The sequence below is a fragment of the Leptodactylus fuscus genome, chromosome 4, assembly GCF_031893055.1.
Source record: "Leptodactylus fuscus isolate aLepFus1 chromosome 4, aLepFus1.hap2, whole genome shotgun sequence".
Taxonomy (NCBI): Eukaryota; Metazoa; Chordata; class Amphibia; order Anura; family Leptodactylidae; genus Leptodactylus; species Leptodactylus fuscus.
Window position 1 is genome coordinate 161,462,063 of NC_134268.1, and position 11,814 is coordinate 161,473,876.

General features: G+C 43.4%; 1 protein-coding gene across 1 annotated transcript; it reads left to right on the forward strand.

Moving 5' to 3' along the window:
- Nucleotides 1–89: 89 nt before the first annotated feature.
- Nucleotides 90–11,589, forward strand: ASTE1 (asteroid structure-specific endonuclease 1). Its single transcript, XM_075271295.1, has 5 exons — nt 90–301; nt 2,341–3,662; nt 4,460–4,670; nt 6,115–6,301; nt 10,074–11,589. Exons 2-5 carry the CDS (start codon nt 2,364–2,366, stop codon nt 10,372–10,374), a joined length of 1,998 nt encoding a protein of 665 aa, XP_075127396.1. The 5' UTR covers nt 90–301; nt 2,341–2,363; the 3' UTR covers nt 10,375–11,589.
- The last annotated feature ends 225 nt before the right edge of the window (nt 11,590–11,814 follow it).

Here is an 11,814-nt window from a genome sequence, read left to right on the forward strand (position 1 = left end):
GACTATAGAGTTCTTTTGTCATGACGTCATCAAGCTGCGCACGGATGTTTCTTCTCTTGCTGGGGACTCGGGTCTGGTAATTGACTGATCGTAATACATGGTGGCGGCGGCGGCGGCGGCTGGGTGTCATGTGATCCTACCGCGTTCTCTTGTGTCAGCTTTCCTGGATGTCAGCGCTGCTTGGCCTGAAGCTCTGCAGGTTCTCGTACACTCTCCATTGGGACATGTCCTGTAACAGCGTCTCCTCCTCCTTGTATGTGATCTCACAGTACAGGTTCACCTCTCTCCAGCACAGTACATAGTAAGATCACCACTGATGGCTGTGACTATGATGTGATGTGTGTGACTAGTACATGGCTACTAACCTACCTTCGGGGTTACGTTGCAGATTGGTTTAGGTAGAATACAATGGAGGTGTAATGTATAATCTGTAAGGGATCAACCTTGTGGAGTATTTTAGGGACTGTCACTACTGCACCCCCCTAGAGCAGGGGTAGGGAACCTTCGGCTCTCCAACTGCTGTGAAACTACAACTCCCAGCATACTCCATTCACTTCCATGGGAGTTCCCAGAACAGCAGAGCCAGTATGCATCCTGGGAGTTGTAGTTTTGCAACAGCTGGAGAGCCGTACATTCCCTACCCCTGCCCTAGAGCTACGCCCCTGAGTAATAGTCAAGCAGAGAAGATCTTAGAAATCACATTAACAAGCTGATCATTGGTGTGCTGTATATAATCTGCAGCATGTCACTTTCTGAATGTAGCACCTGCAACAAAATCTTTGATACAAATATAGATATTACTGTAGATTTCCAGAAGAGTAATTTGTCATGTGTTAACCTGGCCTCACACCAATGTTGTATAGTGATTTCACTCCATCTACCTGAGCCCCAATGTACAATCTGTTCTCTGTTTATATTGCTGCTACCATACAGATAGACCCCTGGTCTCCTGGCAAATCACATACCCAAAGTCATCTTGAGCAGGCCTACCAACCCTGTCGGGCTTTCTTCAGCTAATGTTGATAGATAAACTTCAGAAGATTTTATTATTTCAGCTGCAAAAAGTGGAAAATAGTATAAAAACATTTAGATACTAAATCCTTTAAAATGACCATAGTTTGTCCTGTATACTATATAGTCCTGCATATTCATAGAGGGAGTTCACATTGCCGTTACTAATTTCTATTGCTGTTTTTTGTCATAGGATGACGGCAACAGACATTAAACTGTCACTGATTGTGTGTCCGTACCCATTGACACTAATGTAAACAACATAATGGTCACTAGCATCTCTATATATCATTATTATTTTCTAAAAACCTGTTCAAATTGGTTTACCCGCCCATGCAACGTATCTACATACCGATGGATGTCCAACCAGCCACAAGACCATAGATGCTCCCCAGTTTCAGTGGAACAATAGACATAAATGTTTGCCCCCGCTCTGTTCATTTCAACGACACCCCCCACCGATCTGCAACTTACCCACAGCATAAGTTGCTTTGATGAGAAAACCCTTTTAATGCTAAATTGTGCAAGGAAAAAAAAAGAACAGAATTTTCCATAGAAAGCCGTCAGAATCCTGCTCTAAATCCCTTTTTAAAATGAGAGCGGCGTCTGCAGGGGAAGGCAAATATTAAAGGGGCTCTATCAGCAAAATCATGCTGATAGAGCCCCACATATGCGTGAATAGCCTTTAAAAAGGCTATTCAGGCACCGTAAATGTTATATTAAACTACTTCCCCCCCCCTCCGTTTTAAAATAAAACCCTAAAAAAGAATGTTATCTACTTACGCATCGTGCACTGTGGGCGGGCATTCAGGGTTTGTCTTCATCTTCATCCACGCCTCTTCTTCCTCCGATGTCCTCCGGTCTCGTCCTCCTCCAACGCTCGCGAACTGACAATGATATTAAAAAAAATGGCCTGGGCGCATGCGCAGTAACATGCGGCTTCTACTACAGCTACTGCGCAGGCGCCCAGGCCATTTTTTTTTTTTATCAGTGTCAGTTCGCGAGCGCCGGAGGAGGACGGGACCCGAGGACATCGCAGGAAGAAGAGGCGTGGATGAAGAAGACGGCGGACCCTGAATGTCCGCCCAGCGTGCACGATCCGTAAGTAGATAACATTCTTTTTTAGGGTTTTATTTTAAAACGGGGGGGGGGGGGGGGGGGGTAGTTTAATATAACATTTACGGTGCCTGAATAGCCTTTTTAAAGGCTATCCACGCATATGTGGGGCTCTAGCAGCATGATTTTGCTGATAGAGCCCCTTTAATATATCTCTATGGATACATGGTGAAAGTGAACATAAAGTAACACTTCTTATCCTTTCTATTACAGACCCCTCTGACCTCGTCCTCAACATGGGAATTCAAGGATTTATGAGCTTTGTGTGTTCTCATAGCAATTTCTTCCATGAACTGAAGTTGAAGGACACAAAATTAATTATAGACGGTAACAATCTGTACCACAAATTATACTTTGATTCTGGCTTGGATCTTGTGCATGGTGGAGACTACGACAAATTCACTGATGTCCTTAATAAATTCTTTCAAAGTTTGTCTGTGTGCAACATACAAGCCTATGTTGTGTTTGATGGCGGTTGTGACATATCAGAAAAGAAATTGGAAACCCAAAAACAACGCTTCAGGGACAAAATTAACATGGCACAAAGCCTTGCGGAGGGCAGAGGTGGCAGTGTGCTTCCTCTGCTGAGTAGAGAAGTGTGCATACAGGTCTTGAGAAACCTCCAAATCCCCTTTGTCCAGTGTTTCTTCGAAGCAGATAGAGAAATAGTTGCGCTAGCGAATCTCTGGAATTGTCCTATACTCTCCTTTGACAGTGACTTTTGCATTTTTGATTTAAAGGTCGGATATTGTCCTCTGAATTCCTTTCAGTGGAAAAACATTGTCTCTATGAAGGACGGTCATCAGTGCTACATTCCAGCCAAATGTTACTCTGCTCAGAAATTGTGCCATTTTTATAATAATATGAACATGGTTTTGTTGCCACTCTTTGCTGTTCTGACAGGGAACGACTACATCAGCTTGCCGGCTTTAGAAACCTTTTTCAGTAAGGTCCATTTACCAGTAGGTAATACCAGCCATGGTGGACGAAGACACACTCGAATAAATGGCCTATTGATTTGGCTGTCTGGGTTTGCAGATGTTGAAGAAGCCATGGACAATGTACTGAACTATCTTAGGTTGAAGGACCGGGACATGGTCAGGCAGCTCTTGTATTCTGCAATGGAAGAATATAGTCTTTGTGAGACTGTAAACCTTGAGAGCTATTTTGTAGGAGGTTTATACATCTCACCAACTGCAGTGAAGCTCAATGTGCCTGAATGGGTGCAGTTTGCTTTAGCAAGAGGTGAACTGTCTCCATTGCTTAGTGATGTTCTGGTCTTGAGAAGAGTGTTTCTTCATTCTCAGGTTGAGGATGTTAGGAAGCCATCTGCACATTTTATTACAAGGCCTGTCCGCAAATTGATTTATGCACTGCTTCTAAATACATCGCATGATCCACAACATGAGGCTCCAAGAAGCAAGGAACTTCGGGTTGATGAATTTGATAGACTGGAGACTACCCTAAGAAGATCCACAGTAGAGATAAGTTCTGATGATATCAGTGAAGACCTTTCCCTCTCAAAACTTCCACAGGTAAGACAGTCATTACAAAAGTGAATTTATTAGAGATGAGCGAGTACTGTTCGGATCAGCCGATCCGAACAGCACGCTCCATAGAAATGAATGGATGCACCTGGTACTTCCGCTTGGACGTGCGTGCCGGCTACGTCCATTCATTTCTATGCGAGCGTGCTGTTCGGATCGGCTGATCCAAACAGTACTCGCTCATCTCTAGAATTTATCTATACCCAAATAAGCAGCACCCTGGGATTCAGCGTACGTTCTTATTAATGGAAAGTAGCATCTTCCTAAATTATAAGTTGCATTCAGTTCTGCAGTAACTTTATATATCAGCCTAGACTAGATAAAAGGCAATATATGTGGCATAACAGATAATGATGTTGATATTGCTCACACAATGAGCTAAAGGGATTCTCCGGTTTTAGCAATCAATTTTTACTCTTCATATACTGAATAGTTATACAATTTTTCCCTTTTTGTCAATTATCCTCTATCCAAAGGATAACAAATAAGAGTCTGGTCTCCAGTAGCCCCACAGTAGGTTCCTTACAGATGTAATATTGATGGCCTAACCTAAGGATAGGCCTTTAATATTCAAGGCTGATAATCCTTTTCATACACAGTATATTGCAAATTTGCATAACTTTTCCTAATGCAAGAAAATGACAATTACATGCTGAAAACAGACAGGGTTAGACACCTAGTATCCTGACAGCTCATTTAGGATACCCACTATGAAAGATGTAGTAATATAGCAGCAATAATGTCTTTGCTTAGAATGCATATACACCTACGACCTTCATTTTTAGCTTTCATTGGAAACCCGTTTCCGACTGTTGCTGCGGGGCCTTGATATGAAAATGACTGATCTGGATTTGATGCCACCTACCTATAAGCTTACACTGGCTATAGTGTCTTATTGGATCCGACAAGCAGAACCAAAAGTAAAACTGTATCACCTAAAAGCTCTCATCATGGGAATTGTATGCGGAGAAGCCTTTAACATTGATAATAAACCAGGTAAATATTCAAGTATAAAAATGTGTTGTGTCCTTATAGAGACGTAACTTTAAGCTCCTGGGCCCCAATGCAAAATCTGTAATTTATCTATCATGTGCCATTTACAATAGTGGTATATTTTATGTGGCAGGAGGATTTTGGGGGCATTTTCAGTGTCCAGGGCCGGTAGTTACTGCTAACAATGCAACCCATTATAATGTATTTCAAGTTCCAAGTTTACACACCTCTGCCAAGGCCAACAACCCTCAATGCAAGTCTTACCCCTCGTTCACATTTGCGTTTGTATTCCGTTCATGGGATTCTGCATGGGGATTCCTCCGAACGGAATACAAACACAGATGTGAAGAAGGAGTTAGAGACATGAGAGCCAGAACCGTGCCAGAGAAACCAGATAAATTAGGATTAAATAGCTGAGCACAGCTCTCATGTTAAAGGGATCCTATCATTGGATACCCTTTTTTTCTCGATAACACGTCGGAATAGCCTTAAGAAAGGCTATTCGTCTCCTACCTTTAGATGTCTTCTCTACACCGCCGTTCAGTAGAAAACCAGGTTTTCTTCGGTATGCAAATGAGTTCTCTCCCAGTACTGGGGGCGGGCCCCAGCGCTCAAACAGCACTGGAGGCATCCCCAATGATGCGAGAGAACTCTCCAGCGACGCCTCTTCATGCGTCTTCTTCCATCCTGGGTTTTCAATTTTCTAGGCCTCGGGCAGAGCCGACTGCGCATGCTCGGGCCACAAGAAAATGGCCACTTACATAGCTTACAGTGTAAGCGTCCATTTTCTTGTGGCCCGGGCATGTGCAGTCGAGAAATAAAGGGTATCCAATGATAGGATCCCTTTAAAGTTCCTATCCTGGATTAAAAAAAGCATTGCTGCTTTCTTCCTAAAACCATGCCACATCTGTTCCCAAGTTGTGTGGACAGATGTGGCCAAATGTATAAGCATAAAGGTCAGTAAACAGAAGCATTGCTGGTGTCTGGCGGAAGAGCAGTGTCTTGAATTAGTAGATAGAATCCATCTACAACGCCAGACAAAATCCATATGCGGGTGTAGGGCTGTTTTGCAAGAAAGCTGCCATGTTTTGGAATTTTTGCCAATCCAAAGCTAACGTCTACATAGGAATACTACTATGAATATTGTGGTATCGGCAAAACATGGCAGTCTAGGCCAATGCATGTCCCCATAACTTCAGACTACCACTTTCCTCATGTGGTCTGGGTAACCGGAGGCGATAATGTCACTCACCAACTATGACTGCCCGTACCACACTGTTACATGGGGGAAGCAGGGCAACAGCTAAAGATTTGCTTTGCTAGCTAAGTGTATGCATTTACAGGGCTCTATTCTTTAATTTTGTGATGATGAGGAGGAGGAGGAGATCTAGTTTATGGTCACTTGTAAATTCACAGTAGATGTTTTCCTTTATTTCTGTTTCCTTAGAAGAACACGAAGAAGCCCTCACATCAGTGTGCGAACAGATCAGGAAAATGCGGACTGAAGGTGCCCAGCACAGGAAACTAAATCTGGAAGACGTCCACCTATTGTGCCAATGGCAGTGCTGCTTACAGATATTCATGCACCTCAATCAGCTTCTGTCTAGGCCTCTTCCAGAGCCTGATATTACCAGGTCAGATAAGAGGAATAAATCTATTACATAGGCCAAGCTCGGTATTTGATGCACTAAGGGTATGTTTACACAGTGTGGTTGAGAACTGGGAACAAAAAAGCTGTGTGGTCGCAGCTTTTACAGGTGAAGCACATTTTTTATACGTTTCACCTGCAAAAATTGCAGTAAAAATACATGTGATTTTTTTTTTTTTCCAGTCCAATTTTACTACACCTCAACTGTGACAGTGTGAAAGTGCCCTAATAATATAACTTTGCTTCACAGGAGAGATCTCAGAGTTTATCCTACAGTTATAGAGCTGTCAGACTCTACAGGCATGACATGGTAGCTGCCATTACAAAGCATTTGGCAGTGTTTAAAGGCAACCTGTCAGGTGGTTTTTCCACCATAAATTGGCTCCATCAAATATAGGATCAAGGAATTCTCTTTCCGTTGGTGCCTTCTGTAATATTTCAAAGTGAAGTTATAAATCTTTGACAGTGTAAGAAGTCATATGCCAAGTAACCTCAGTAGCCACGGTGGGGGGAGCAGCTTCAGCTTAGTCATGATGTCCGCTTGCTGATCACATCGCCTTCACAGTCAAGTAATGGTCCACAAAATGACATCATAGCACCCCTAAAGCTATAATACACTATACTGCCAACTAGACACCCAGCGTAACTAATGTGCAAGTACGTCCTAGCGTCACAAGGCAGATTTACTAATCCTTAGATTTATATAAACGTGGTCTAGAGCCCCAATGATTTATTTTTTTTACTCTATTGGGTGAGATTTAGTAAACAAAATCTGTCCTAGTTTGCACCATAAAATTGTCTAACATGCTGTGTGCCACGTTTATCAAGTGTTTAATACTTTTACAACTTTTATAAAAAATAAAAAAAAAAGGGCAGTGTTTAAGATGCGATGTCATGTTACAAAAAATGCACTGAAATTACTAAGCCAATACTACACCTAGACCGTCTACGGGTATAGTCATACTAAAGAGAATGAAGAGGATCTTCTCCTCATCTCCCACCTCCAGGCAGCGTGATACTGAAGCAGAGCATCCTCGTTCTGCCACGGCTTAGGCCCAGGTGAATGGGTCTAATGAGCATGGAGTTTGGAACCGTATAATCCATGGCAAGATTGAGCAGGATGCTTATTTTGTTACGTGCCCTGCTGCGATCTGTACCTACTGTTCAATACTTTGGGAGGCAGAATATGCTGCTGATTTGGGGGCAGAATCCGCCTTAGATTGAGCAGCAGATTCTGCCATGTGAAGAGGCCGTAACAGTACACCAGCATCAGGCACTTAGACTGACTAGTCCAGTAGTTAGATACTACTACCATTATATTGTCTTTTCAGATAATCCTCTAAATAATAATAATAGTCTACTCATAGTGTCTTTCCTTATCTTGTTTTCACTTTCTTCAATAGGTCACATGATCAGCGTAACCTCATTTCTCTAGCATGGATTGCTGGGCCAACAGGAGACACTGCCTGCAGACACTAATGAGCCTACCCAATTACCTTCCCTATGTTATCTACAGCAGTTCATACACCTTTCATGACATCATCCTCACAGTGTCCTGACAGATATATAGTATGACATGGGTGACGGCATCGGCAGTAGTAGATTTTGATTCTACGTTCATGACTACTTTTCAAGGAGGGGGGGGGGGGGGGACACAACCCTGGGGTGATTCTTTTGAAATGCTCAAGATTTGTGTCATTTGCTTGGAAATTTATGCCACATATTAGATGTGATATTTTGTTCCAGAATTGTGTGTCAGATTTCTAGCACACTTTAGTAGATTTGCTCCAGTGTAAGGAAGAGTTGACACTACAATTGTAAATGTCCATTGCTGTCTTCCATCATAGGTTGACAGCAACGGACATTAGAAGAGTCACAAACTGAATCTGTGTCTATTCCCTTTGACACTAATGTAAACAACATGCTAGCTTCCGCCATGTTTGTTTACCTTTGTAACGGAAGATGTTTACATTAGTGTCAATGGGAATAGACACAGGATCAGTGTATTGACTTATCTCTGCAACAATTTAGGCTGGTCTTACACGACTGTATTGAATGTATGGTCCGCAAGTTGCTGATCAGCAACATAGGCTCGCAGATGTCCGTGTCCTGCTGCACTCGCCCATAGAGTTCTATGGGCGAGTCCGTGCAGTGCCGCAATTCATGGACATTACGGACATGTTGTATAAATTGCGGACCACGGTTGTGGCCCGGCCACACCACGGATAAAATATCCGGTGGTGTAAAAGGCCACATTGAATATAATGTGTCTGCAATTGAAAACCCTCAATTGCAGACCATTTACGGAGTTACATTACGGCCGTGTAAGACCAGCCTTAATGTCCTTTGCTGTCATACTATGACTGAAGACAGCAACAGACATTTACAACGGTAGTGTGAACTCCCCCCTAACATCATAGATTAGACAAACATACCGTATATACTCGAGTATAAGCTGAGTTTTTCAGCACAGTTTTTGTGCTGAAAAAGTGCGCCTAGGCTTATACTCGCGTAAATACGGTAATTGAAAATGTCATATGACTGGTCTGCAGTGAAAGACACCTGTGGGAGGCCACTGGAGCAGCGATAGGTGAGTGGTGAGGCAGCGCTGCCTCCAGGACCGCCCCAAGATGTTTCCATAGCATCTTTTCTGCCTTGGAAACATCTTAAGGCGGCCCTGGAGACAGCGCTGCATCACCAACCACCTATCGGCAGCAGCGCTGTTCCAGCGGCCTCCCACAGATGTCTTTTACTGCGGACCAGTGAAATTACCACTCCAGTCAATACGGTAATTGACTCGACTGTATTGACTCGCTGCAGCGGGCCTCTGCTCCAGTCCTGACCCCCTCCCCCGGCTACAACACACACCGGGTGACGTGGCCACGTTAGCTCAGGCCCACACCCGGCGTATGTCGATGATGTCTTACTGCGTCTCAGCACAGGCGGCGTCATCACGCCCCCTACGCTGAGACGCAGGAGCAGCTGCGGGAGAAGATGAGCAGTGGCGGCAGCGGGAGCAGCAGCGCGAGGTCGGTAAGTATGAGAACCTAATGTTTGTTTTTCCCCGGCCTGCTCACTGACGTCTGGGGCATTATCATACAGGCCCAAAGCATTATGGTAGCAGTAGCAGCCTGTTGCCATACAGGCCCAAAGCCTGTGCGAGCAGTAACAGACTATTACTACTACCACAGGCTTTGGGCCTATATTGTAATATCGCAGACCACGTGACATCTAGGATATTACCATATAGGCCTGAAGCCGGCTAGGATTAACATGAGCACAAACAGAATGTCATGCATTTTCCCCCCTCGGCTTATACTCGAGTCAATAAGTTTTCCCCGGTTTTTGTGGTAAAATTAGGGGGGTCAGCTTATATTCGGGTCGACTTATACTCGAGTATATACTGTAAACTGCTTGTACGTTTCAAGAACCTTATTCATTAGATTGAAGTTAATTGATGGTTGGAAGAATTGCCCACTATTAAAAAAAAAAAAAAATTGTAAAATTTCATGTTCAAGCTTTCCTGCAACCACATTCTTTTTAAAATAGATACTAAGCCAATGATAGCATTCTAGTCCATTCAACATTCACGTAACTGTACCATATACAGTCAACTATTGGGCAAGTCTTTCATCATCAGTGGTCGAAAATGTTAGTTTTTTACTTCAGGGACAAATATTTTGGTTGAAATTGTCCATTTTGACCACTTTTAAAACCTAGCCTTAAAATATGACATTTCAGGTTTTTTTTCTTTTTAGACTTTACAGTGGTTCTCTGGTGTATCATATGGTTCAGAAGCTAAAGACGTCATCCTCTTCAGAAGCCTTGTTTACGTCATGTCCATCACTTGAGAAGCTGTATCAGGACTCCATTCATGCTGTAATGTCTACAATCCCTCAGAATTATTTCCAGAGTAGGACTAAGCCGCCATCAGCCAAGCCTAAGAAAAAAGGGAACGCAAGCAAAAAACGGTTAAACCTCATATTGGCCAGCACATTGGAAAACCAGCCCCAGTGTGATTTCAGCAATAGATTTGCTGGCCTGTCAATGGAAGACTGATCAACTGTCATGCAATGGGATGGAAAGACACTTGGAAAGAACAAAGTAATATTTTATTTGGGTATTTTTAATTAAATTATTACGGATATCTGGCTACCAGCAGCCACCCAATATGTACAGAGTCCCCATTGGACACACTGGATGTAGAATACCAATTAGCTGAATGTAGAATCTCTATATGAAAATGTACATTGAACGCAGTGTCCAAGGTGGCGAGACAAAGATTGAAGGAGAGTTTTTGTGCCATGTACCAATTCCAGCACTAGACGTAACACAGCGGGACAGATTTACTAAGGGAAATGCCCCAGAATTCTGCCTTCATTTGTGGAAACAAAACTGGCCTGCGTGCCTTATGCCACATTTCTTACCTGCCATGGGTGTACGGCTTAGCTGTGACAGTATGTAGTAGAATTGAAGCAAAATTAATAGGTAATATAAACTTATACTAAACTGAAGGTGTTCTAGAATTATCATACAGCATAAACCAAGGTGAGAAATTTGGTGCATTGTAAGGCTCTATTCAGATCACATTTTTACATCAGTTTAAAGGTTGCAAAAAATGTATAAAAAATGGATGCAAACAGATGGCCATCTGTTTCCATAGACATTAATGTTTTTTTTAAAAAAAAACTGATCAGTTGCTCTCTCTTCTTTTTTGGGACAGATACAAAAGTGTGGTGTACTACATTTTTGTGTCTTTAAAAAAAAAAAAAATCGTATGTGTTTAACATTGATGTCCATTTTTTGCATTTTCCATTAAACTGATGTAAAAAACGTGATCTGAATAAAGTCTAATGCTAAGGCCCCATGGGACGCAGCTATAAAGCGCTGGGGGAAAAACCATGGCGGCAACGCATCGCAGTTCTTCCTGCAGCGCTTTAAACAGAAATTTCAAAAGTGGGCATGAATCCCATCCACTTTGCAGTTACTGTGAAACGCTGCGATTTTTTCAGGTGTCGGTAAAATTGCGGCGTTTCTGACACGTGGGGCCCTGGCCTAAGACTGTCTAGTCTAAATTTACATTCTGTAAAAATTGGACAGGGTTAGTAAAGATGCTCTGCTGTATGGTCTACCTCATTAAGTGACCATAGACATTGGGTTTCTAGCATGTCATACTTCATAATACCTGCTTCACTGGAGGATGCGTCAGGTCTATAGTTCACACGCATTTTCTGGTGGGGCTATGTGCAGGGGTGAACCTTCCCCTTTCGCAGCCCGAGGCGAACTACAGAAAGCCCCCCCCCCCCCCGGGAGGAGGGGGCGTGGCTTAGCGCCGTTCGCAGGCACAGAGATGACCTGCTCTCTGCCTGGGCATGAGGGGAGGTTGCCGGAGCAGCGCTGCTCCAGTGGCCTCCCCAAACCACCGCTCGGTGCTAAGCCAGTCCAGGACAGCTTGTCCTGGACTGGCTTAGGGAAGCAAAAATGCCGCCCTCCCTGGGG

What these genes read in the sequence shown, in the direction of transcription:
- ASTE1 (XM_075271295.1), top strand. Translation starts at nt 2,364, where the DNA reads ATGGGAATTCAAGGATTTATGAGCTTTGTGTGTTCTCATAGCAATTTC. An exon ending in TAACATTGATAATAAACCAG is followed by an intron (nt 4,671 to 6,114) that starts GTAAATATTCAA and finishes CTGTTTCCTTAG; the next exon opens with AAGAACACGAAGAAGCCCTC. An exon ending in CCAGAGCCTGATATTACCAG is followed by an intron (nt 6,302 to 10,073) that starts GTCAGATAAGAG and finishes TTTTCTTTTTAG; the next exon opens with ACTTTACAGTGGTTCTCTGG.